The sequence below is a fragment of the Ochotona curzoniae genome, unplaced genomic scaffold (assembly GCF_017591425.1).
Source record: "Ochotona curzoniae isolate NIBS_2020 unplaced genomic scaffold, NIBS_Ocur_1.0 scaffold_2217, whole genome shotgun sequence".
In the NCBI taxonomy this organism is placed as follows: Eukaryota; Metazoa; Chordata; class Mammalia; order Lagomorpha; family Ochotonidae; genus Ochotona; species Ochotona curzoniae.
In genome coordinates, this window is record NW_024467090.1 from 954,281 (window position 1) to 980,983 (window position 26,703).

At 57.2% G+C, this 26,703-nt stretch overlaps 1 protein-coding gene across 1 annotated transcript in view; it reads left to right on the forward strand.

Moving 5' to 3' along the window:
* Positions 1–12,030, forward strand: part of TFCP2L1 (transcription factor CP2 like 1) — a 45,257-nt gene extending 33,227 nt beyond the window's left edge. The window contains exons 8-15 of the mRNA XM_041000199.1: positions 1,578–1,669; positions 2,989–3,037; positions 3,158–3,251; positions 4,725–4,815; positions 5,563–5,666; positions 7,305–7,447; positions 11,199–11,250; positions 11,861–12,030. Of these exons, the coding sequence (XP_040856133.1) occupies positions 1,578–1,669; positions 2,989–3,037; positions 3,158–3,251; positions 4,725–4,815; positions 5,563–5,666; positions 7,305–7,447; positions 11,199–11,250; positions 11,861–11,907 (672 nt within the window). The 3' untranslated portion in view covers positions 11,908–12,030. The remainder of the gene's footprint in view (positions 1–1,577; positions 1,670–2,988; positions 3,038–3,157; positions 3,252–4,724; positions 4,816–5,562; positions 5,667–7,304; positions 7,448–11,198; positions 11,251–11,860) is intronic.
* The last annotated feature ends 14,673 nt before the right edge of the window (positions 12,031–26,703 follow it).

The following is a 26,703-nucleotide window of genomic DNA, read 5'->3' on the forward strand; positions in this document are numbered from 1 at the left end:
AGTTGGCTTTTCTTTTACTGGGCTCTGCGTTTTGCTGTTTTTATTTTTTATTTGACAGGTAGGGAGTCCCATGTATTGGTTCACTCCCCAAATGCAGTGGCCACAGCTGGCCCAAGGTGAAGCTGGGAGCCAGGAGCAAAGGCCAGGTCACCCCCATGAGTGGTGGACCCATGAGCTGCACCATCGCCCGCTGCCTCCCAGGGTGTGTGAGCAGGAAGCTGGAGTCTGGAGCGGCCCTGCACCCTCCGATCCAGGCATTGCAGTGTGGGATGTGAGCATCTTAGCTGCTGGGCTAGCCTGCGTGGCCTCAGATCTTTTTGGAACATCCACTAACCCACTTGGCTTGTAGTTGGATCTACTACTGTTGGTGCTTGTCCACTGAGTATTTGCAGTTTCTCAGAATGCCCCTGTACCTATATGAGTGGCCATGGCAGGGCAAAGTGTGTTAGCAGAGCATGTTAGAGAAGCATGGCTGACAGCAGTGATGTGTGTGTGTGTGTGTGTGTGTGTGTGTGAGTGTGTGTGCACGCCCGCACGTGCATAATAAGCCATATGCAGAGGAGTGTTTGCAGTAAGGCAGTGTAAGAGCTAAGTTGTGGTTGGGCCTGGAACTTCACCTGAGGGTAGCTGTGGCCATAACCTTGATGAGAGGAGCCCTGCCCCATCAGTGTGACAGATGCAAAGGCTGCCCTTGATGGCCTGGGACTCAGCCCAGTTTGTTCACGTGCCTTCTCCATGCCTGTGCTGTGGCGCTGCCTGGGAGGCCTCCTGCATTGGCCTGCCTGCCCCAGGGGCACCGTCCTCTCCCCAGCCGAGCTTCAACCTCTTTCCTCCTTCCCTGGTGGAGACAAAGTACCTGGAGCTGTAAGGCTTGGTGCCAGCACACTGCAGCCCACGCACTCATGACAGAGCTCCTGTGGGTGCTCGTCGGTCCACAGGGAGGCTTCAGCTGGGTCTACTCCACGGGACATGAGCCCAGGGCCCTGTGTGTGGGAATCCCGTCTGCCTTCGCTTGCTTTTGGGGAGACGCCTGCTTTTGGTTTTTGCTTCTGAGCTAGTGGTTTTTGGGGGCAGGATTGCATGTGAGCATTGACAGGTGCCCTGTAGCCCCAGGAGACCTGAGCTGCCCAGGTGCCATGGCGAGAGCTCACCTGCTGAAAACTCCACTGGCATGCTGTCTCCCGTTTTCTGTGTGGTGCTGCTTTTGGTGTTGAGTGTTGCTGGCTGCCTGGCACTGGGCAAGGTCTGGTTCTCCTGGGCCATGCATTTGGCCACGTCTGTTTGTCCTGGAGGTGACCCTGTCTCAGCCCTCTATTTCCCTTTGACCGGGAGTCACCTGCCTGCTGCTGTGTCCCTGTGGGTTTGAACCAAAGGAAGCTCACAGACACCACTCGCACTTAGCTTGTCCCCAGGCTGGCTCCGTCAGCCTCCAGCCTCCTTGCTGCTTGCTTTGGCTTCTGGGCTTCCATAGCCCGCTGCCCCCTGGGTAAATGCAGGCCATGTTGGGCAGGGATTGGAGGGTGAGCATGCTGGGGCCTCTGGCCGCTCCTGGAACTGTTGCTCTTGTCTCCCTGCAGTGCTCACCGTGGCCCGATGCCGCCTATCAGGTGAACAGCACCCCATCCCCGAGCTACAACGGCTCTCCCAACAGCTTCAGCCTTGGCGAAGGGTACGTCGTCCTGTGCTCCCTGCTCCGTGCCGTTAGGACGCTGGTCCTCCTGCCTGCACTGTCCCCCTTCCTGTGGGTTTCACGGCAGCTGTCTGAGCTGTGTTGACATCCATGCACCTGTTTGCACTCAGAGCCATTTCCATCGACTTTATAAAGCCCAGAGTTTTCCCAGTAAACCCAGGCCAGCCTCCTGTGTGCCCTGGGGAAGAAGGGCCTCTGAGAGCCACTGTTGGGCTGGTGGGGGTGTCTGGGAGGCCCTGACTGTTTGTCCTCTGCAGCTCCTGTGTACATTTTCTGGGTGATATGGGACCCCTCATGTGCCTTCCCTGGGCTCGGCGCTTAGAGCTCCGAGCTAGCCTGGCTGTCGGTTGCATGGGCACAGGGCAGTTTTCTGGCTGTGCAGGCTGGGTGGCACGGCCCATGACCTCCCTGTGATGGCTCTCTGAGTTGAAGCCTGGGTGGAGCCAGGGAGCAGCCAAGCCAGGCAGTGTCAGCAGGTGGGAGTGTAGTCATTGCACAGCAGGCAGAACTCATCTGATTTCTTCCTTTTAAGATTTATTTTACCCATTTGAAAGACAGAATTAGAGAATTCTAATTAGACTTAGAATTAGCTGGGGCTGGGTCAGCCTGAAGGCAGGAGCCTGGGGCTTCATCGGAGTTTCCTCCTGGGTGCAGGGGCCCGTGCACCTGGGCCGTCCTGCGCTGCTCTCCCAGGTGCAGAGGCAGGGAACAGGATCACAAGTGGGGCAGCCTGTGCTGTAAGACACTGGCCTTGTGACAGCCAGCCGCACCCAGCACCGTGTGCAGGTCCGTGGCATTCACTTTCTTGCAGGGTTGCACGATGGTCAGTGTTGTCCCTCTTTGCGCTTCAGTTCTCAGCTCCATGCCTGGGCGTTCTGGTCACAGCCTCCCCTGAGCTGACCTTCAGGGAAGTGTCCTGCTTACAGGAGAAGCCCTGGGGATGATGGCAGCTCCTCCTGCCCCCCATGGGCACACAGGAAAGTGGCACTAGGTCATGCAGCCGCGGCCCCACCTGAGTCCCTAATGTCGGGACTGGTTGGGACTGTGAGAAGCTGTCAGGAATGGGGTGGGGTGTGTGTTGGCAGCGCAAGCTTCCTGTCTGGCAAAGGTCAGCTGGTAGTTTGGAGCACTCGGCTGGGAATACCGGCTGCCGTTTCTCTCCCTGGGGACATCCACAAGGAGCCATTTTGTTTCCGACAAACCATGTAGCACTGTGGCTGAAGCAGGGCTGGGGAAGGCATGGCCTCCTTGCGACTGGAAGAGCCCTGTCCTCACTGATGGCCCCTTTCCCTTTGCAGCAACAGCTCCCCGACCCATCCCGTGGAGGCCCTGCCACTGGGCAGTGATGTAAGTGTGTGCATGCGTGGGCGTCCCGGCTGGCTGGCGGCCCCAGGAGCTGTGGGCCACGGCTGGCTGGCGGCCTCCCAGGCTGTGGGCCACGGCTCAAGGCCTCTTGTCTCCCTGCAGCACCTTCTCCCGTCCGCCTCCATCCAGGACGCCCAGCAATGGCTCCACCGCAACAGATTCTCACAGTTCTGCCGGCTCTTTGCCAGCTTCTCTGGTAAGTGGGCGTTGTGACACCCCTATCGCGTCTGCCGGGACCTGCCCTGGGTCCCTGGGGCTGACCCTGGTCATAAGCTGGAGACACAGAGGCAGCCCAGGAAGTTTCTGTTTGAGTGTGGACTCATGGGAGTGGTCTGCATGGCCCCGTCATGATCCCCCTACACCTTCATGGAGCGGATGGAGCCTGTAGCCAAGCAGAGTGGCTGCTCCTGGACTGGTCACTTGTTCCGGTCTTCCTTCCAGTGAGGAGCAGAGGCCTGGCAGGCACCCAGGACTGCCCAGGGAAGAGTTTGTGCCTTCTCGGCCTTCCTAGCCTTCTGCTGGCTGCCAATGCGCCTGTGCCCGGCCGGGATCTGGGAGAGATGGGGAGGGGGTTCTCCTCTCTACGGTGGTCTCGCAGAAGCTGTGAGCCAGGCACATTGCGTCGGGGGTGGGAGCCACACTGCAGCAGCCTCGTCCTCCAGCACCACCAGTCCACCGTCAGTCCACCATCAGTGGTATTTCCCATCTGCTAGTTCACACTCCAACTTCCTGCGGCAGCCGGGACTGTGCCTGCTTGGGTGAGAGCGTGGACTCGGTCCCATTCTCGAGACCTGTGTGATGACAGGGGCGCAGGTACTCAGGACACCCCTGCTGCCGCCCAGGTGTGCGCTTACAGGGAGTGGACATAGACTTGAGGCCAGACGCCTATGCCTCTGGTGTGGCTGGGGCCCGCCCCTCACCTTCTTCCTAGCACTCTCTCTGTTCCCAGGGGACAGCCACCCTCCGGGCTCCTTTGGAGCTGGGCCAGTCCTTGTCCGACTCTGCTTGCAGTGCATGGAGATCCGATGTGCCTTGCTGCTGGCTGGGGTCTGCTAGAACCCAGCACTTGTGTGCCCTGGGACCTGGTTGTCTAGCCCAGACCCTATGGGCACGTGTGAGAGAGTTCCTAGAGGCTGTTCGTGCAGCCACAGACTGGACAGCACCCAGGTGCCCACGAGGGGCGGGTGTTACATGAAAGGGAGCATTGCTAATCATGGGCATGAGTCCCATGAACACTGAACTGGGACCTGGGAAGACGGGAGCTGGGAGTCACAGGTCCTGGGGGAGCAGAGCCCTGGGTGGAGGCAGAGAGGGCGGAGGGGGTTGTCACTGAGACCCAGGGTGTGCTCAGGCGCGCTGGCCTCTGCACCAAGAGATGTGCTCGTCACACTGCCAGTGTGCTGGTGGGAGCTGTGCTCGTAGGCTCAGATGGAGTGCCAGTCAGAAGTATGGTGGTGAGGCTCTCCTGGCTCATGTCCGTGCCCCCTGAACCCCAGCAGGGCTTCCAGGGTCTCACAGGGTCACTGGCTGCTTCACTGTTTTTCTCCCTGGGCTGTCCGTTGTTCCTCCAGAGTGAGACTGGCGCGTCCCTTGGCCCCCCTGCAGTGTGGATGTTGGGGCCCTTTGTCTGGGTCCCTTCCGTGAAGGGTGGCTGCGTTTTCCTGTCCAGGTGCCGATTTGCTCAAGATGTCCCGAGATGACCTGGTGCAGATCTGCGGGCCCGCGGATGGGATCCGGCTCTTCAATGCCATCAAAGGCAGGTGCGTGCTAACTCCTCAGGCTGCAGGAGAGCCGCAGGCACACTGAATGACAGGGGCCAGGGCTGAAGGCCGGGAATGAGGTGTGGAGACACAGCTGGGATGAAGGGGTGAGGGTGCTTCTAGATCTTGTCGCCGAGCTGCTCACCCAGGTTCTCCAGTCTTGGGTGGCCCTGGGCTCTAGGCTGCCACCCACGCAGGAGCCCTGGGCCACCCTAGGTGTTTATCATCTCGTGGCAGTGCACAGGAGCAGGGCCAGCCATGCTGTAGGGTGTCATTGTTCTCAGCCACGTTGTCCACTGCAGGAGCCTCTGGCTGCCTGTGCTAATGTGGTGGCTACATTTGTATTCCCTTACACTGTACTGAGTTGAGATGATCATCCCCATGCCAGACAGGTGCAGAGTGAGAGGCCAGAGTGGGAAGCCGAGATCCACCTGCTGCAGACCTATAACCACCCCCAGTGCTACATGGCTTGGAAGGGGCCTGTGCGCTGGGTGTGGCGAGGCCTGGGAGGCCACTGTGGACTATGCGGGAGAAGGTGGGGGAAGTTCTGTCTTGGTCACCCTCAGGAGGCCGCTGGGGCAGGCCACAGGGGAAGGCCTATCTGTCCCTGCACTCCCCACCCACAAATGACACTTGCTCTTCCACTGGCCTCTTGTCCTGGCCTTCCCACTGCTCTTTCTATCCTGGGTTTTGGATGTTCTGAGATGACCGTGCACCTGCTACTTGTCTCTTGTGTCCACCCACCAGGAATGTGAGGCCGAAGATGACCATTTATGTGTGCCAGGAGCTGGAGCAGAGCCGGGTGCCTGTGCAGCAAAAGCGGGAGGGTGGCGGGGACAGCAGCCTGTGTGGTGAGTCGGGGCCCTGTGTTACCCTCAGGGATTCAGGCCCTTGCTGTACACCTGTTCGTGGAGTCTGTGTCCTGGGTTCCCACCGGTGAAGGAAGGGCAACTGTTTCCTCCCACAGCGGGTCCTGGGCACACTTTGAGGCTCCTGGACTGGTCGCTTGTTCCGGTCTTCCTTCCAGTGAGGAGCAGAGGCCTGGCAGGCACCCAGGACTGCCCAGGGACGAGCTTGTGCCTTCTCTGCCTTCCTAGCCTGCTGGCTGGGTGCTGGCACAGCCAGCTGGCCTTCTGTTCGCTCAGTGCTACTGCTGGCCACAGTCAGCAGCACAGCCACGGCCCAGGAGGAGGGTCACAGCCGCAGTGCCAGCCCGCAGATCTGCCGCTGCTTTTTAGCCAGAAATGGAGTTGGCTTTGGGAGGAAAATCGGGCAGAGAGGAGCTGACTCTGAAAAGATGAAAAGGAGGAAGAAACGCAGCGATGGGGGCAGGGCGGCACTGTTGCATAGTGGGTAGAGCCATTACCTGCAGTGCTGGTATCCCATGCAGAGGCTGGTTCGAGTCCTAGCTGCTCCACTTCTGACCCAGCTCCCCGCTAATGCATCTGGGACAGCAGGGTGGGGATGGCCCAGATGCTTGGGACCCTGCATCTGCGTGGGAGACCCCAAAGAAGCTCCTGGCTTTTTCCTGGCACAGCCCTGACTGCTGAGGCCATTTGGAGAGTGACCCAGTGGCTACAAGAGCTCTCTGTTAGGGTTCTGTTGGAGAAGGGGGTCTTAGGACGAGGCCTGGGGCTCTTGCCCAGGGTTGGCCCTACAGGCTCACTTAGCAGAGACGACTCTGAACAGAGGCTCAGTCTGCCTGAACCCTGGCACAGGAATCCTTCTGAATGGCCAGGCTTGAGACCTCTGCCAGCCCCTTTCAGGGGAGCCCTCCACCCCGCCAGCTGTGTGCTGTCACACCGCTCAAATTTGGTCCGGGTATGTTTAGTTTACAATCTCATGCATTTGTGTTTCTTTAAAGAGCGGGGAGAGAAGAAAAATCTCACACCCTTGGGTTCATTTTCCTGATACCACAACAGCTGTGGCTGGGCCAGGCCCAAGCTGGGTGCTTGAAATGCCATCCATGTCTCCCCACATGGTGACAGGGACCCAGGGGCTTCGTGCCCCTCCCAGGGTTTGCATTTGCAGAGTTGGGACTCCAATGCAGGCTCCCCAGGGCATCTCCTGCCCATCTGTGCCCCATGCAGCAGCTGCTGGGGCCTGTCACCAGTGGCAGGGGTGAGGGGAGAATGTGCCCCGGCCAGCTGACCGCTCTCTGGGCAGGGCCTCAGATATCTTCCTCTTGAAGTGAGTGCATGTCTCGTTGGTCCATGAACCTGGCCACTCTGGCCTGTTTGCGCTCCCTCTCTGGGCGGGCCTGGGTCTGAGGGTCCAGGAGCCTCCACATTTCAGACTGCCGCCCACCAGAGACTGAGGCAGTATTAAAGAGGTGGGGCCAGGCCTGTGTCCACCATGGATGGTTGCAGAGGCTGCGTGGTGCCCTCAGCCTCGTAGCCAGTCCCACTGAACTGCGCAGGCACTGGCATCCTTATAGCAGGCTCGTGGGTCTTGGTTCCTCACGCAGAAAGCTCCTGTTCCTCCCGCAGTGTACCATGCTATCTTCCTGGAGGAGCTGACCGCCTTGGAACTTATTGAGAAGATTGCCAGCCTGTACAGCATCTCCCCCCAGCACATTCACCGGGTGTACCGGCAGGGCCCCACGGGCATCCACGTGGTCGTGAGCAACGAGGTGAGTGAGAGCTGCGCTGGGAGGCTGGGAGGAGGTGCTGCGGGACCACTGTGCCTGGTGGGCGCCCTTGTGGCCACATCTGCTTGCACCTGCTCACTCCAAGGGGCAGTGCTGATGTTGCTAGTGGTTGCTTCTGGTGGCTGGGTGCTGAGCAAGCACCAGAGCACCGTGTGCCCCTGCCTTCTTGATGGGAATGAGCAGGGCTGTGGCAGTGGGAGAAGGGCGCGGCAAGGCTGCAGCTTGCAGGGGAGAGCAGGGCTGTGGCAGTGGGAAAAGGGTGCGGCAAGGCTGCAGCTTGCAGGGGAGAGCAGGGCTTTTGTGGATGGCGAATGAGCTGCTGCAGTGTGGGTCTGGGGCAACAGTGGCATGAGCAGGGTCTGAGCGGAGGCAGCAGGGTTCCCAGGTGCTGTGGGAACTGGGCTTGCTCCTGTCAACAGAGGGGCACTATGCAAGTCCAGGGCAGAGGCCTCGAGGCTTCTTCCTGCATCCCTCTGCCAAACAATAGCAGTGACCAATGCCGGTGTCGCAGCACTTGCTGTTCCTGGCTCCTGGTGCCTCGTTTGCCCCTCGTGCCCCGTCTCACAGATAGCAAACTGAGGCACCCGGGCCACCCGCTGGGAGTGAGGACCTGTGAGCCAGCGACCCGTCCTGGAATCCTGGTCTCAGCCCGCAGCTGGACATGGAAGTCTTGATTTGAGAAGAAGAGGGGTCTGGTGTGGAGAGTGGGAAGGGTGGCCGCAGCATGGACTTGAGGACGCCCAGGGCTGGTGCTGAGCGATCTTGGGGAGGTTTGCGATCCTCAGAGCCCCAGGTCAGCATCTGCCGAGGGCATGCGTGGATCTGTGGGACAGGCTGTGGTGCGGAACAAGGAGAATGGAGTCAGTCACCAGGAGGAATGCAGAGTGGAGGTGTGATCGGTGGGGCCCCTGCCAGGTGCCGGTCACTCTAGGGGGCAGGCAGAGGACCTAGGGGTGCAGTCAATAGTGATTATCTGTCACTTGTCACCATGGCTGTCAGCTCACTCCTGTTCATGTGTCCGGCGTGGCTGCGTGGGCCATGGTACTTGGGCCATCGCTAATTACTGTTATTTGTTCCACTTATGAGAAAGACACAGAGAGTAGGGGGACACGGAGAGAGAGATTTCACCTGTTGCTTCACTCCCCAATAGCCACAACAGCTGGGACTGAGCCAGGCTGCAGCCAGGAGCCTGGGGCTCCATCCAGATCTCCTACATGGGTGGCAGGGGCCCACATACTTGGACTATCTTCTTCCTCTTTCCCAGGCCCATTAGCAGGGAGTCGGAAGAGAAGTGGAGCAGACAGGACCTGAACTGGAGCCTGGATGGAGATGCCAGCATCTCTGTTGGGCACCGTGCTGTTTTAATTAAGAAAGGGTTCTTCATCAGTATGAGAAATCAAGCAATATGACACACATAGCAGAAGGCAGATGTGAAAGGCTCTTGTCTCCCTGAGGATCTGGTAGCGATGTGATGTGCTCTGTGCAGTGTGCGTGTGCCCCGGTGTGCGCAGGCATGGTGTGTGTGAACTCAGTGAAGATACCCGCCTTTGTCACCAATCCAGGCTGGCTTCCATGCAAGTAGACTCTAGGCTTCCACAAGTGCCGCTTTCCCACCCTGGGTTCAGATCAGAGTGGAGCCCAGAGTGCTGGGGCTGAGCCTCCTGCAGAAGTGTCGGGGAGAGGTGAGGGCATGGGGCACTGGAGCCTCGGCAAAAGCCGTGAGGGCAGGGAAAGCCTTGCTCCTTGGTGGGCCTCTGGAGGGACCGCCCACCCGCGCCTGCCCTGGCCCTTGAGAGGCCGTTAAGTAAGTGAAGCAGAGCAGGGCTCCAGTGCCACCTCGCCTAAGTAGGCGATTCGTATTCCCTGAAGTCTCCTTGTCTCTTAACCCCGAATCAATTGGAAACCTTTGGTTCCTAATTGCCTGGAGGACTGGAGGCAGCCTAGCCAGCCACAGAGCCGGCCCCTGGGGTGCAAAGGCACTTAATTAAACCAGGGAGTTACTGATTAAGCCCACACGGGCAGTGTTCTGGGCTCTGCATGCCCAAGGGATGGGGCCGCCCGGGTCCTGGATGGAGCAGACTGGCAGTATAGAGGGAATGTACTTCATGCATCATTAGGTCCTGTGGGGAGGAGCAGGGGATGGCTGTGCGAGATTTGCCACGTTAATCCAGAGCGGCCATAACCTGGGCTGGGCTGCCTCTCTCTCTGTATATATCTGGAAAAAGCTCTTGCTGTTGTGTTGAGTTGCATCTGTTTATTTTTAGTGTTCTTTATTTGTATTTTGTGGAAGACAGTTTACAGATCTGGAGTGTGCCCAGGGTAATACATCATTGTTGTTCCCAGGCACCAGCTTTGAGATTGCTAGAATATTCTATAAGGAACCCCTTTGGCCTGGTGTTTTCCCCCGCTACCCCCACCAGCCTTCATTGTGTATCCCTCACTTCCTTGTTCCTTCTCAGTGTCGTCTGACTGCCTCCTTGAGACTCTGCATCGGGCAGTCACGACTGTGCCCCTACCATTGCTTCCTTTGGCACACGGCATTTCCGAGATCCCCAGATGTGGAGGGCACGCCTGGTCCTGCATCTGCTGCTGCCCGATGTCGGGCTGCTCTTGACCTCTGTCACTGCCAACAGTGGCCGCTATGTACACACACATTCCCTCTGGTGGAGGGAATGCGTCCAGTCGTCCTTACCCTACCCATGAGCCATTTCCTACAGAGCTCTACCCCCACTGGTGCCTGTCCGTTGCTCTGGGTCACATGTCATTTTTGTCACCCCGGCGGCCCTGTTTTACAGGGAGGACCTGCAGGTGGGAAAGCAAAGGGTGAGGTCCAGGGTCACTGGGAGGTGATGGGTAGGAAACCTGAGCTGTATCGTTTGTTTCCTGCCACGCGGCCAGTCAGGGATGCAGGGAGGTGCTCTCTCCTGCTGTCCTTGCAGGACCCCGGCACACAGATCCTTTGGTGAAGGATTTTTTTTAGAAAGAAATTGCAAAATGTTTTGACTTATTACTGTTAGAGACTGAGTATCTCATAAGACCAGCAGTGTTTCGGGTGTGGAGTTCCTTTTATGTGGGGGCGTCTGCGTGGCTCTGGGGTCCGCAACCCCAGAGTCTAAAAGCTGAATGCTTGGGGCTGGCCTTGTAGCAGAGTGGGTAAAGCTGTCGCCTGTCCCAGCAGCATCCTGCATGGGTGGCTGGTTTGTATCCCAGCTGCTCTGTTCCAATCCCGTTCCCCGCTCAGGGCCTGAGCAAGCAGCAGCAGATGGCCCAGGTGTGTGGCCCCTTGCACACACGAGAGACCTAGAGGCTCCTGGCTACGGCCTGGCCCAGCCCTGGCTGTTACAGCCATTTGAGGAGAGAACCAGTGGGTGAAAGACCTCTTTCTCTCTAACTCCATTTTTAAAATAAACCACCCACCCCTGAAAACTCCCAAGTCAGAGACTGTGGTCCTTGTGAACATTCTGAGTTTATTTTTGCGCTAGGGGGACTCAGCGTGTGCAGGCAGGAGTCCCCATAGCGTGTCCATCACAGGGCATGGGTCACGCAGTTACTGGGGGAAGCAGAATGTGCCAAATACCAGGACCCCACAGCCCCGTGCTGTGGGATCCAGGCTGCCTCTGTTCTGGTCCTTCTCAGGGCTTTGTGGACATACAGAGCCATCTGCAGGCTCTGCTGCCCTCAGCTCCATGCTGAGCCTGTGGCTAAGGAATGTGTCTCCTCGTTTGCCTTTCAGATGGTGCAGAACTTCCAAGATGAATCTTGTTTTATCCTCAGCACATTAAAAGGTAATGCTCTCCGGTGGTGGTGCGTGAACTGGAGCAGATTGGGGGCTGAGTGGATGTGGGGACCTGCTGGCACCCAGGAGTCCCTCCGAAAGGGCCTATCTGGGTTCAGCCTCAGGAAGAAGCAAGCCCCCATGGGTCCCAGCCTTGACCCTGTTGCTCTCTGTGCTGGCCAGCTTGCTCTCTGGGTTACACGGGAGCACAGTGCATCTGGTGTCTCTGGTCTGGGGTCATGAGCCAGCAGAGTGGGAGGCCCAGGAGCTGGGCCAGGAAGAGCTCAGCAGAAAGTGCCAGAGAAAAGTCCAAACCAGAACTCGCCATGGCCTCCCTTAGAGCTGGGAGGGACAGCGGTTAGGGCACCGTCCCATCACCAGGCCGCTTATGCCCTTGATCTGGGGGTGGAGTCTGTCAGTGCTGTTAGGGGTCTGGGGCATGCTCGACATGCAATCTGCGAGAACCACCATTTGCCCAGAGGTCTCTTTGAGGTAGTTCCTTTTAGGAAATGTGAGCCTTGTTCGGCTCTGGACCCTGATAGCATTCTTCTCGGCCCCGAAGGCTGTTAAGGGTGCAGCCTCCTTCCAGTGGAATCCACCTGGTGTTTTCTCTCTTGCAGCTGAGAGCAATGACGGCTACCACGTCATCCTCAAGTGCGGGCTCTGACCCGGAGTAGGACACGCACCTGCCTCCCAGCGCCCAGCCCAGACGCCCTTGGATGTAGAACTTGCACCTCTGTACACTGCAGCCTTACCTGGCCAATGGAAGCTGGGAGGGACCCTGCCCCAATGATGGAAGCAGCAGCCTGGTGGCTAACAGAGACTCACAGAGTCTGGTGTGCAGCAAGCTTGGGTCTTTCCTCCCTGTCCTTGGCCACCAGCTTGGGGACACATCCTTGTTCTTCCTCTCTGCCCTGATGGCCAGCAGGGCTCTTGGCTCTTAGTTGACAGTCCGCTTGGTACCACCTAACTGGTCCCTCCTGATTCCTCCCCTGCCCCCAGAGACAGCTTCACCTTGCCCCATTCCTTTACCTCCCACTCTGGCCACTGAGGCATGGGAGGCAGTGCGGCCCCTTCTCCTGTTTGCCACCCTCCTCAGTGAGCTTGATGGGCATCTATCCTTCCTGTTCTTGATGAGTGGGTGGGGGTGGGGCTGTCCCGTGCCTTCTATCCCGTGCCTTCTGCCGGGTTGCTGAGGATCTGTCACTGCAAGCCTGGAGGTCTGCCTGTGCTTCTGTGTATGGTGGCTTGTGGGAGCTGGCTGCTGCCATGCTCATTCTGAAGGCCACTGCAGGTGCAAGATGGAAGCCTGTTTTCAGGGATGACGGCAAACTGGGTGCTTTGGTGCAGTGTTACTTCCCGAGGGCTCGAGGACCAGGGAGACCAGGCCGACCAGGCAGTGAGCTTTGCATTGAATCTTTACATGGTCTTGGCCTCTAGAAGCGCTTACCAAACCCTGGGTAGAGAAGACCTTAGTCCATCATTGCTAGGGTTGCAAGGTGACCTGGGGTATTCTTAGCTCTCCTTGTGGGCAGGGCATGATTAGGGTGAATCTCCCACATTGGAACAGCTGGATCTCCTTTCTAAATGGCCTTAGAAGGCGTTTGAATATCTGTGACTGTCACGTACTCTGGAGTTAGTCTTGGTTGTGCCTGTGGTTCTAGTTCATAGGAAAATGCGGGTTATGAAAAAACACATGAATTTCAAGGGTTTTTTTGCACCGAAGTAAACTTATGTTTTTAAAAACTAATTCTTCATTAGTTTTTAAGATTCATAGTTCAAGAATGGAATGGAATGACGTTCCCCTCCTTCCCTCAGTGCCATCGTCCTTCCCTCTCCATTGATCTTTTTAGTTTTTGCAATAACATTTTATAGATTCACATTTCAGTGGAAAGGCTTTACACTTCACTGAATAAGCAAACACCAAAAAGAACTTCGATGAGAGCTATAAATAATACTTAGATGGAAGAAAATGACCATTTCACCCATGTACAGTACCTTGGAAAGCAATCACAGATCGTCAAAACTAGAGCTGTATGACGTTCTTAAGTCTGAGGACTCCGAGTTCCACAAAGCAACGTTTAGAGCAGCGCTGACCCACAGAGGCTTCTCTTTACATCGTGGATCCCACAGACAGGGCCGAACGCACCGTGTTGGTCCTTCGGTGCACACGGCTCATTCCGCATGACGTCCTCCAGTTGGGTCCATTCTTCAAGCACTGGTCGAGTTTCATTCTTCCTGATAGCTGCTAGTATCAGTTCATGTTCTGATGAACATTGTGAGGTACTCTCATGCACTGGTATGGTTTTTCACAAATTCACGAAATCACCATCACCTCCGAGTTACAGTCAGTTTTTGCACATTTTCCTTGTCCCCTAAAGGAAGCTTGTACCCTGTGACTCCCAGCTGCCCTTTGCCCCCAGTTCCTCCAGATGCAGGCAACCTGGAACCTGGACAGATGGCATCATCCAACACGGTTATATATGATGTCACACAACATTGTCGTCTGGGACTGTCTTCTTTCTCTCAGCGTGCTTTCTAGAATCGTCTATGTTGTGCATCTGTCAGAGCGTCACTCTTTTTTGTTAAGTCATCCAGTCACGCACCACGTTTTCGCCCTTAGCTCCTCACCTGCGTATTTGCTGCTTCTACTTTTGGGCTTACAGGAATGCTGCTCTGCTTTTGTACAGTTTTTGGTGGGCACAGGCTTTTGTTTCTCAGGAATAGACGTCGGAACGGACTAGATCACACAGTGACTCCGGGTTCAGCCCTTGAATCCTCACCAGGCTGTCTCCCGCACTGCCACCTGCAGTATGAGGGTTCCCATTTCCTCACGTCCTCACCAGCACTTGCCATTATCTGTCTTGCGGCTGTGGTGTCACAGTGGGTGTGGAAGGGTGTCTTGCTCGCTGTGCGTCCCCTGGGAGCTGCTTACCTTGAGCCACTTCTGTGTGCTTGTCACCTGTGCATCGCTTCAGAGAAGTGCCCCTTTGATCCTTTGCTGTGTGGAACTGGGCGTTTTGGTTTCTCCTGGTTCTGTGAGTTTGCCCATATATTCCAGATTCGGGTCCCTTATCAGCTATGTGGCTTTTGGATGTTGTCTTTGCAGTCGTGCTAGTGTCCTTTGAAGCAGAGAAGGTGATCACTTGGAAGATAACCAAGGCTCATTTTCCCTTTTGTTGCTTGCTTTTGGTGTCTGATCTCAGAAACCATTGCCCAATTCAAGGTTAAGATTTATGTTGATGATTTCTTCCAAGAATATTTGTAGTGTTACTTCTCACAGTAGTCTTTGATTCATACGGGGTTAATTTTTGTGTCTGTGTGTGGTGTGCTAGTTTTTGTGTGGAAGTATGGTGTGTTAACCTTTTGTGTGGGTGTGTGGCATGTTAATTTTTGTCTGTGGTGGCATGTTCAACTTCCTCCTTTTGCACATAGCTGTCTGCTAATCCTGCCTGTGGAAATGGCTTGGCTAAATGTTCCTGATTCCTGCTGCAGCCCTTTGGGGATGAGAAGCTGACTGGGGAAACTCCCCGAGTCCTATTTTGAAAAACTCAGTCCTGTGCTGGTTCTGCTCTCTTGCCAAATTGCCGAATTCCGCAGGAAGTCCCATGCATGGGGGTCCGATGAGCAAAAGCAGGCTGTGGGTGTTATTGCTCCTGTTCATAAGACACAAAAACCATAATGCTCTCCAGTCTTGTCCAGTGTCTCCTGTGATGGCCGAGCCCCCTGGAGGGGTGTGTGGCCCCTTTCTCCCGTCTTTCTAGGCTGTGACATTTTGGCCACTGAGGGACTTAAGCATTGGACTATCATGTGTTTTGGTGGGCAGGCATTTGTTTGCAAGGCTGTGATAAGCCGACTCCTGTTTAAGGCCTGCACCTTCACTAGGGGCAGAGGCTGTGGGAGAGCAGTGGCACTCCTTGGGGGAAGGGTTGGTGGGCTTGGGAAAGGGGAGAATGGCATGGAGAGTTCAGTCTTGGCCTGGGGTCCTCCACGGAGGTCAGGTTGTGTCCCAGTGACCTTACGCCCCATCAGCAGAGCTAATAACCTAGAGAGGGGCTTGCCCGGAGCCCTCTGGAGCTGGCTGAGCCATTCCTGGGACTGGTTTCCAAGTGCAGTGTTGCTTCAAGGGCTGCACTGAGTAACTGACCTCTGAAAATCATTAACGAGTTGCAATGAATGGAAAAGGCTCCCCTGAGGTTGTTGTTGGAGCCACTGGAGCCAGAGAAAGCTGTGGGCGCTTGGAGAACACGGGGGTCAGGGGAGCCCCCAGGCTACGGGGGTTCCTGGGCTTTGTGGGGCCTGTGCATTCAGGTTTATGGGGTGAACCATTAAAACCACATGTCTGAGTCATGTCGGAATCACACAGGAGGCCTTGGCCTGGGTGGGTCTTGGCTGTGGTGTGCCCTGACCCCTCCAGCTCCCAGTGGGGCCACTGGGGGATCCCTTATCTGCCACCTGCTAGGTGTATGGTCACTTAGCTGCAAGGCTGTCTGGCAGGTGTAGGTGTGGGTGCACCTCCTTGAGCTCAGAACCACCTTCATGCCCACAGAAGGCGAGCTCCCTTGGGAGAAAGCAGAGTGCCCTGAGGCTCTGAGGGCGGGTCAGGGCACTGTCCCCACTAAGTGAGCCCTTGCAGCTGGCTGAGCATGCCTATGGTGGCATCTGACAGGGCTCTCTCCCAGAGCTGCATGCCACACCACTGCCTCCTGGCAGACCTGTGACAGGTGATGGATCCAAGCGGCAGCTCCCACGCTAAGGCCTGGTCCTTCCATCTCCCGAGGTAGGTGGCTCTGTGGAGGACAGCCAGGGCAGGTGGGAGGTGGGGAGGAGCACTCACCACCTCAGCCTGGGCCACCAGCCCCACCACCTGCCAGGCAGTGGCCCACTCACTCCCCACAGGGTCCCTGTGCCCTCCCTCCCTAGGGGTCTGTGTGGTGGTCAGCTGCACGCTTGGCCTCAGTGTGATACTAGGGAACACCGTGCTGGCATGTGTTAGGCTGGTGTCCTCCCTCCTTCCCATTAGGGATCTGTGTTACCTGAAGTTCAGCCATGAGAAAATGCGGAAGTGTGCCTCTCATGCCAAGCATCGATTTGGCCTTTAACCCTTAAACCCTGAAGTGCTTCCACTCAATGCCTTATTGCTGGCTACAGAGCTGTCCTCTGTCTCCCCATGCCCACCCAGGGGTGCCAGGCAACTGAGACTTGTTTAAATAACTGAGAAGTGCTTGCTGCCTCTGAGTTGGGCAGACTCACCCGAGGGGCCCTAGAGCCCCTGCTGGCTGAAGGTCCTGTGTCCTGTGCGGCTCTGAGTGTTCTGTGCAAGTCCTGTTGAGCCTCCCCCAGCATCCCTCATCCCTGTGTCCCCACCTGCTCTCTGCAGACACCTGCAGCGCTCCAGTCCTTGGCCTGTGGCAGCATTCACAGGCTAACTGAGCTGCTGGTGTGGTTCAGTGTCCTGGGGGCAGTACCACCCCTCTCTGCCCGGGTAGCCCTGACTACCTCTGAGCTTCTACCTTCCCGCTGGGACAGCAGTGGGCTCTGGGCCTACCCCTAACCATTAGCCTGTGAGCGGATGAGCACTGGAAGCCTAGCCATGCGCCAGGCTCTTCCAGCTGCTGGTGGGCCCTGCCCTGTGCCCTCCATGAGGCCTGGGGGCCGCCCCACCAGCCCCGATGCTGCGTGAACTGAAGCTCCCACATGTCAACTGATCCATTTGTCAGGATGGAACTTTCCCGCCTGTTTTCTGCTTTCGGTGATTCTTTTCCCACGGGTGGTGGGGGTGGGGTGGGAAGTGCCAGTTGGGCCACCGAGAGGCTGTGACGGGTTGTGGGGAGGTGGCCTTGGAGGTTGGTGCTGTCCTACTGTCATGCTGTTCTGTACCGGGAATAAAGCATATTTTGCACTTGTTACTATACCAGTGTGCTTGTGAGAAACCTTGTATGTGGGGAGGGGTGGGCTGTGGGGGGTGTGGTGTCCTGCCGGGGTCCAGAAGACAAATAAAGCTCATTAAATAAAGCCTCATAGAGGCTCTGGCCTCTAGCTGTTTGGTGTTTTAAAACTGTGCGGTAAAGCAAGCAGTTGGGCATCAAGCCTGCAGGCGAGTGATGCTAAGTGCATTTGCGTCCTGCATCCTGTCCAGCCGCCTCCACCGTCCACCGCCAGAAGTCTGACTGCCAACTCGCTGTTCCCCGGCCCTGGCACCACCCCACCATGGTCTGGCTGAGTCAGTTTCCCCTGGCACCTTAGGTTCCTTATCGTGAGGACTCCAAGGTCAAAGTTGGATAACACCATGGACTGTTTGTGGTGCCCTGTCAACCGGTGTGCATGGGCTGCTTCCGTCACCTGGATATAGTGAGTAATCTCTTTAAGGCTGTTGTCAGGTTTGTTTTGCAAATGGAAGAAGTTCATGGAAATTGCGTTTGGAGGACCATGTGCATTTGACGTGTTGGAGCCCCATGGGGAACGATGTCCTTCTGTTTGTCCAAGCAGCCACAGCCTTTCACGCTCCCAGCAGCAATGCACATGGGTTCCAGCTCCCCCACATCCTTGTCAACACTTGCTGGGTTTTGGTGATGGCTGCGTTATTCCGTTAGTGTTATGCAGTGAAAAAGCAGGCTTGTGAGTGCTCACTACTGGAGGCTGGAAGTCCACACAGCTGCTGCAGGCTGCCTCCCATTGCTGGCATCACAGCAGGATCACATGGCAAGAGGGACAGTGTGACCCAGTCAGCCAGGGGAGGGGAGGAAGGGACCCTTCTCTGTGTCTCAGGGAACCAAGGGTAGTGCCCCAGTGCGGTCCCACCCCTCAACTCCACTGCTCCAGGCACAAACTCAAGCTTTTGCAGAGACTGCCCAGACTGGAGGCCTTAACTTGGATCAGCAGGTGGTGCACTGTGCTAACCCTGGTCCACGCATTGGTGGTGCTGCAGCACCAGGCCCTGCTGCTGCTGCCCATTCCAGGAGCGCAGCCTCGTGAGCCACCACCCTCCCACCTTCCTGAGCGGCTGTGCCCTCTCCAAGCTGCATTCCACTCTGAAGCCTTCATGCCCAGACCCCATCTTTCTGAGCAGAGTGGAAGGTACCCTCTTTTCCCACACCTCCTCCCATCCCCAAAGGAGGGACAAAGCATGTGCTCACAGTGAGCGGTTCAGGTTTTGAATTGCAGTTCTAGGTCCACACAATGTTGAAAAACTTCCCTGTATGCATACCAATGTGGGGCTGAAGCCTTTTCCTTTTTTGATGGGTTTTTTTTTGAAGGGCAGAGTTACAGAGGGAGAGAGAGAACTTCCATCTGCTGGCTCCTCTCCAAATGGCCACAGTGGCTAGACCTGGACCAAGCCAAAGCCAGGAGCTTCTGGGTCTCTCACATGGGTACAAAGGTGCAGACACTTGGGCCATTCTCTGCTGCTTTCCCAAGCATGTCAGTGGGGAGCTGGATGGGAATTGACACTGCTGGACTTGAATTGATGCCTGTATGAGGTGCCAGTGCTGCAGGCGGCATGTTACCTGCACCCCCTTCCTCATGTCACTGGCCTGGGGACCGGTCTTGTGGAGCAATGGACACCGACCAGTCTCAGACCAGGCGCCCAGTGGAATGCGGCAGCAGGTGTGAGCTCCTGGCTCCCAGATGCCCACGTCACACATCGGAGCACCTGGCTGCAAGGCGTGGCTCTGCTCCTGTTTGCAGCTTCCTGTTGCTGTGCCCTCTGGGGGCAGCAGCTGAGGGCTCAGGTTGGCCGTTGGTGCAGGAGCCTGAGCTCCTGGCTTCAGCCTGACCAGTCCCTGCCCGTTGCAGCCCTCTAGGGAGTGAATCCCTGTCCCTCTGCCTTTTGAATAGAATATAATGTAAAGCAATTTGGGGAGTAAAGAAACCAAAGAAATGCAGAACAGCCATAGAGCTTGGAAACAGTCGGGTTTTCCAGAATTCCAAGGCAGTGTGCTGTGGCAGGAGTGACAGCATGAAGGTGTTGGGGGAGGATGGGTTCTCAGGGGTGCTTACTGTTCCCGACTACACACTCGCGTAGTGAGAGTTGCACAGATGTTGGGGTGCAGGGTTCACGGTCCACCTCGGGCTCCTGGCTCCAGCTTCCTGCTCAGGTGGACCTGGGAAGGCAGCAGAAGACAGCTCCTGCAATGGGTCCCTGCTGCTCACATGGGAGTCCTGCCTGGAGTTCAGACTGTGACAGGCTTTTAGGAGGCAATCTGGAAGATGGGAACTCCACCTCTGCCTCACAGATAAATTAAGGAAGAAAAGCCTTTCACAAAGCAATGCTTAAACTTTTCTGTTTCATTGTTCCCTAGAATTGTGGGTCCTGGCCTGCCCAGATCTTCCCTGCTGGGCCCTCAGTCCGTATTGCCACACACAGAGCATGCGTGTACATGTGTGAGTTGGAAGCATCGTGGGGACAGTGCCACAGAAGGAAGGTGATGGTGCTGTAGTTCACAGAACAGCAGTTTCTGGAGCACGTTCTGGAGGCTGGGGCCCAAGATGAAGGCCAAGATGAGCCCAAGATGAAGGTGGGATTGGTGCCAGCTGAGGCCCCACAGGTGGTGCCTCGGTGAGCACTCACATGTACCAGCTCCCTGACCCGGCACGCCAGACTCCACCTTCACCATCTGGCCACCTGCTCAGGCCCTGCCTCCTAGCACTTGGCCTTGGAGTTCAGGCTTCAGTTCTTGGTCACCAGGACAGACACTGCAGGCTGTTAGCTGGGGGCCCTCACCCTGCCTGCCTTTCTGGGCGTGGCTGCTGGCTGCCTCGCAGGAACCCAGGCATTACTGGTGTGACAGCAGGTGTGTGGCATAATCAGCGCAGGCTGGAGGCCCCTGAGGTAGAATGGCTCCTTCCGGCCCTCTGAGGAAGCCGGGCAGGCCCTGGGAAGGGGGGCCTCATGGAGGTATAGCTGCTGGAGCTGCCTGCCTATGGGCAGAAGTGGAGCCACACTGCGAGGTAGGCCACTCCAAGGAAACACTGCCCAGCTACAGTGTGCACCCATGGCCTCACTTTCAGGCCTTGGTGATGCTAGTCTGAGGCTACATTTTGGCAGCCCCTGGTCTGATGGCTAACAGTGCTTTAATTTGTCTCTGTGACCTTGGCAAGGTCAGGGAGCTTCTCTGTACCCTGCTGCCCTCATCTGCATCCTTGGAAGGAGGACTGCCTACTCACCCCTGTGATGGAGGCCTCATGAGTCCAGGGGAGGCAAGGACTTTGGATGGCCTGGCGCACTGTGAGCCCCTGCGGGGCAGGGGGTGCACTCTCCAGGAGGGTCTCCACTTCTACGACCTCTGGCCAGTAGGACAAGGGCAGGAATCTGAACTAATAATGGGCTTTCATGGGGCTTGGAAACTGCTGTCCTGGAAACCCCCACCCTGTGGTGAGACAAGCCCTTGTGATGGGAGAGGGTGGGAGCTAAGGGTGGGCTAAAAAGGAGGAGGCCTGGAGAAGGGTGGGCTCGCTTGGCTGTGCTTCTGTGGTCACCCATCCTCTCTTAGGGGCGGCTGACCCGGGTCCACGGGGCCTCCAGCCCACTATGTACCCAGCCCCTTCCAAGACCTGGGCTAAGCCCCTGGGTCACTGACTAAGGGTCTATGCTACCTGGTTTGGGGATCCCTGCAGCCTGGGGATACCTGGGAATGCTCTGGGAGCCAGGGTCTGTGTGAGCTCCCAGCCTCTCACAGACCAGCAGGGTGGGCAGCCCACCTGGACGAGGGGGTCAGACCAGGCCTGGAGCTGAGCAGTGTTTGGGGAAGCCTGTGCCCAGCTGTTCCCCCTTTCCTTGTTGTGCCTTTGAAGGGACAAGAGCCTGGTGGTGGCTGGGAGGCTGCCAGGGCTGCACCTTGTTGAATATTAACCCGCCTTGATTGGACGGATCAATATTTAAACTCAATTACAAGGGAGCGGGGTTATCTGGAGAAGGCTTATCATGCAGCAACAGCTTTTGGAAAATCTGATAGAACTCCAGAGGGAGGTGGCGAGGGCCCTGGCCAGAGGGGAGGAAGGTGGCGAGAGGGCAGCCAGCACCCCTTCCTCCTCTTCCTGCCCCCTGCTGTCTATCCAGCTCTCCTGTCCACTGCCCCCAGCTTTGCCTCTGAGCTCCATGAGGTGCCTGGGCCTGGGCTGTGACCTCAGGGCTCTGTCTGCCTCCCTGCCGGGTGTAGCTCCGGGAGCCCACGGAGAAGCTGCCTACAGGAAGACAGTCTGGAGCCGGGCCAGGGCGTGGCAAGGGAAACTCCTGCTGGGAGTGTTTGTTGAGGGAGTAAATGATCGTGAGCTGGTGCCAGGCAAGAGTGCTGCAGGCCAGGATGAAGGAGAGCTGTGCTGACTGGGGTGACCTGGGGGTCGTCACGGGGCCAGGGAGCACGAGGACAAGGGCAGAGGATGGTGTGGGGATGAGGGACAGGCGGGGAGGGACATTGTGCAAGAGCAGGGGCTGCCCTGTGGGTCAGAATGAAGAGGGCTTGGGAGGGCACCCCTTTTGGCTGTGCCATGTCTGTTGCGGTCTTCCGATGGATGCAGATTAGTCTGTCCTGGAGAGCTGATTGGTTTTGGTTTTCTGGTGTTGGTTTTCTCCTTCCACACTGAAAAGCAGTCTCCTCTAGGTCCCCGAGGAACCCAGTAGTCCTCCGTCCCCTCCCTGAGACCTCTGGGAGCAGGAGGCGGCTGCTCTTGGCAGAGGGCGAGAACCTTCCACTACCATCTCCTTGTCCTGCTGGGGGCCATTCTGATCCTTGCCGTCAGCACCCTGCCCCACCCCTTCTGTCTGATCTGAGGTTGAGTCAAAGCCCCTTCACGCTTCCTGCCCTGTTTGCCCTTCCCTGCTCACTGCGCAGGCTCCAGGCACCGGTGTGAGGAGGAGGCTCCCCAGCCCTGTGTGTGAGGCCATGCAGTGCCTCTCCTTCCAGCTTCCAGCCAGGCAGAAGCAGGAGCCAGGCCGTGTTCCTCAAGCTGCCACAGGAAGGCTTAGTCTGAACCCTGGAGCTTCCGCCAATGCCTGTGCTCTGAGCCCCTGCCCAGTCGCTGCCCAGTTACAGAAGCAGAGGAAGAGGGGGCAGCCACGAGCTGTCCCCTGGGGCCAAGTCAGCACTCCCATCTCTTTCTGCCAGTGGTTGCTGGGAGCCACGGGGCAGCAGCCAGGCTGCCCGTGTGGCTGTAGGGGGAGACTGTGATCTGTACGCTCCAGAGTCTTCTCACTGATGCAGGAAAGCTCCCTGCTGCCTTGAAGGAGAGTGCAGCAGCCTTGTTGCAGAGAAATGGGCTGGAGGTTTACAGTGGCCCAGGGTGGAGGTTTGTGTGCAGAGACCTGGGGACCTGGCAGGGGTCTGGGCATGGCACACAGAGGACACTGTTCGGCAGGGCAGAGGGCCCCCTGACCTGCCTCACTCTGGAGAGGCCCTGCGTGAAGGGTCCATGTGACGCAGCTATGGCCCACGGCTCAAGTCCACGCTCACAGCCCCGAGCACATGGATGAGGAATCCTGCAACATGTCCAGGTTCGTGGGTGGCATGCTCTGTGTGCAGCCCCACAGTGACAGAAGCAGGCGTGTGCGACATGCTGTGTGTTCACAGCCACAGCGACATAGGCAGGTGTGTGACCACCCACACAGGATTGTGGGTGGCATGCCGTGTGTCTTCACACACACAGTGACTGAAGCAGGCGTGTGGGCGGTATGCCGTGTATTACCACCCACAGTGACAGAAGCAGGCGTGTGACCACCCACACAGAGCTGAGCTGAGCTCAGGGCTTGGCCTGGGGTGCAGGCAGCGCAGTGGTGCATGGGCTGACACAGGTGACTTTTGGGTGCCAGAGGTGGACTCACACCTCATCTGTGGATGCCACTGTTCCTGTTGGCCAATCAAGGCCCCGCTAGAAGGAGGCTGCAGAGGCCCTGGGGCCCAACTCGGCTCAGAAGGACCCAGGTGTCCTGGCCTCCTGGAGTTTCCATCACGCTGCACTCCTTCCTACACCAGCCAGTTCACTCCCTGTACCGGATTCTGACACCAGCCACCTGGTGTGGGGCTCAGGGAGAGGGGCCCAAGCCCGCAAGTCTACACTCCTAACTCCAGAGGAGGTTTGCCCCTGGTCTGCACAGCATGGGTCTCTCTGGGAGTTCCACACCCTGGTGGCCCCCAGGGCTCAGGAGAACACTGAGCTCATATGATGCTGGTTTATGATATTGATAATGGCCACAGATGCACAGCCAGGTGGAGAGGCACAGGGTGAGGTCAGGGAAGGTGCCAGATGCAGGAGCTCCTGTCTTCAGGCTTGGGGACCTGATGGTTACATTTTAAAGCTCTGGAATCTCGCCCTCCAGGGAGTGTTGTTATTTTGAAAAGATTCATTTTATTTATTTGAAAGACAAAAGGTCTTCAATTTGCATAGAGCAGACCTGGGCCATCCTGGAAGCCTGGAGCCAGGGGTGTCTAGGCCTGATTGGGTGCAGGATCCCATGTCCCCAGGCCATCCTCTGCTGCTTTCCCGGGCACAGTGACAGGTGCTGGGTCAGAAGTGAGCAGCCAGGCTTTGAAGTGGCATCTGTATAGGACGCTGATACTGCAGGTTGCAGCTCTCTCCCGTGCCTTGGTGCTGACCCCTCTCCAGGGAGTGTTAAGGAGCCTGTGTTACACAGGTGGGGTGGACAATAATGCAATCCCCAGCCCTGCCTCTCAGGCCTCAGATCCTGGCTTGGTTCTGTTGGTGACCAGCCCCAGATCCTGGCTTGGTTCTGTTGGTGACCAGCCCCATCCAAGAACCCACCGAAGACTCACATCTTTGGGACCAGGGGCATGGCCGTGAGCCTAGAGAGGGTGGCTGGATAACAGGGTCTGGCCCGGCATCCTTCCTGGAGAGCCATTCTGCTTGCAACTCCCTGTCTTAGGGCCACAGAATCATCTTGGGGCTTCCCCGATGGCGCCCTTCCAGGGCAGCTCTCTGTGTGCCTTGTGCACCTCTTGCTGGCTGGCTATCTGCCTCCTGCTCAGGGTCCATGTAAGGACTCATCCTAAACTCGGTGAGCTGCTGGGCTTGCAGTTGGTGGCTTGCCAGGTCCTTCCATGAGCAGGAGCAGAGAAGCAGCCGGAGGTGCTGCACTCAGGGGTCACAGCTGCAGAGGGCACCTGGAGCTGCTCCTGCCCTGTGCAAGTGACTCCTGGGGGGCACCTGGGGCTGAGGGCAGGGTCATGGGTGGAGTTCTCAAGCCCACTTCTTGGCCAGATGCATAGCATGTGTCCTGAGACCTGTGCTGCCTTCAGAGGCCCAGGGATGTGTCTTCCTTGGTTTTGAAATGACAAGAGTAACCGACTAGAGTCATGGTAGCATTTATTTGCCTTGACACCACTATTGATGTAAGACATCATTTCAGACATTATGCATGGAGGCGAGAGCCACAAGCCAGTATGCCTGGGGCCACAGAGGCACTGTCACATGGGAGCCTTCTGCAGCTGCCCAGGGTCACAGGGGCACCGTCACACAGGAGCCTGCTGCAGCCGCCCAGGGCCACAGAGGCACTGTCACACGGGAGCCTGCTGCAGCTGCCCAGGGCCACAGAGGCACTGTCACATGGGAGCCTGCTGCAGCCGCCCAGGGCCACAGAGGCACTGTCACACAGGAGCCTGCTGCAGCTGCCCAGGGTCACAGGGGCACCGTCACATGGGAGCCTGCTGCAGCTGCCCAGGGCCACAGAGACACTGTCACATGGGAGCCTGCTGCAGCCGCCCAGGGCCACAGGGGCACCGTCACACGGAAGCCTTCTGCAGCTGCCCAGGGTCACAGGGGCACCGTCACACAGGAGCCTGCTGCAGCCGCCCAGGGCCACCAGGGCAGTCACATGGGAGCCTTCTGCAGCAGCCCAGGCTCACAGAGGCACTATCACAGGGGAGCCTACTGCAGCCACCTCACACAGGAGCTGCAGCTGCCTCCTCCAGGCCCTGTCTTCAGGGTCAGGCTCCTGGTCACTGGTGAGGCTGCATGATCAGTGCCATCTCAGTATGTGCTCTCCTTCTTGTTCACATGTTCTGGCCTTGCTGTGCTCCTTGGCACTCCTGGGAGGCTGTGTGTGTGCCTGGCCTCAGGGCCTTTGCACTTACTGCTCTCGAGTCCTGTCAGCACCTGTGGTGAGACCTGCCCATGCCACTGTGGATAAGTGGATGCCATTCCTGCAGGCTCGCTGTACCTATCTTGCTGTCTGCCACCTACTTCGCTCAGTGGTTTCCTAATGCCACGGCCGGGGAGGGGGAGAGTGTAGTGGGGTGCCCCAGGGGGGCTGCTCTTGGGCTCAGGGTTCCGTTTACAGTGCTCAGTTCCCTGTCCCCCCGGAATGCCTGGAGCCTGGTGCTGCTCAGTACCATCCCAGTTGTACAGGGCCGTGTGCAAAGCTGGAAGCACCGTGCTCTCCGGGCCCTAGGTCTGCAGAGGATGCTTTCTGCGTGCTCCAGTCTCTGGTGCCTGGGATGTGCAGAACATTGAGAGATGCCCCTGTCTTGGGGTCCTAGGCTCCTACTCTGTGCTGACCAAGGTGTGAGGATAATCTTTGGTGTGTGTGTGAGAGAGAGAGAGAAAGAGAGAGATACATTTTGCAACAACCCGTTAGCTGTGCAGATGCCTGCATCAGCAGGGGCAGGACCAGGCTAAAGCCAGAGTGGGGAAATTACCCTGAGTCTCAGGTGCTTCGAGGGACCCAGGTACTTGAGCCATAGCCTGTTGCCTCCCAGGGGACATCAGCAGGAAGCTGGAGCCAGGAACTAGAGAAGACAAAGTCAGACTCTCCACCGTGGGACACAGAGGGCTCCTAAGCCCTCACCACTACACAGCCCTTCCAGGCAAGAGGGTTTCAATGCTCATTTTCCTTCCCAATGTCTGCAACTTTGTGTTTTGGGGAGTAATTTCAATGTTGCTGAAAACTTACAAAACGAACGTAGGGAACTTTCTTTTGTAAGATTTATTTATTTTTATTGCAAAGTCAGATATACAGAGAGGAGGAGAGATAGAGAGGTAGATCCTCTGACCGCTGCTCACTCCCCAAGTGGCTACAATGTCTGGAGCTGCACCAATCTGAAGCCAGGTGCCTGGAGCTTCTTCTGGGTCTCTCATGTGGGTGCAGGGTCCCAAGGCTTTGGGCCATCCTCGACTGCTTTCCCAGGCCACAAGCAGGGAGCAGGATGGGGAACGAAGCTGCCAGGATTAGAACCGGTATCCATATGGGATCCTGGTACATGCAAGGTGAGAGCTTTAGCCATTAGACTACCATGCCAGGCCCTGTAGGGAACTTTCAACCTGGCTTACTCAGAGTCCCTAGAATGTTAACAGACAGTGTATACTTTCTCTGCTCTCTCTCCATTCCTCATTCTCTTAGTAATTTTTTGCTGGGCAGTGCCCGGTGCAGGATGGTGCTGGAGGCGGTGGCATGGCTGGCGGTAGTGGGAGGAGGTGCGGTGGCAGCAGGAGCAGTGGATGCTGGCAGGGGTATAAA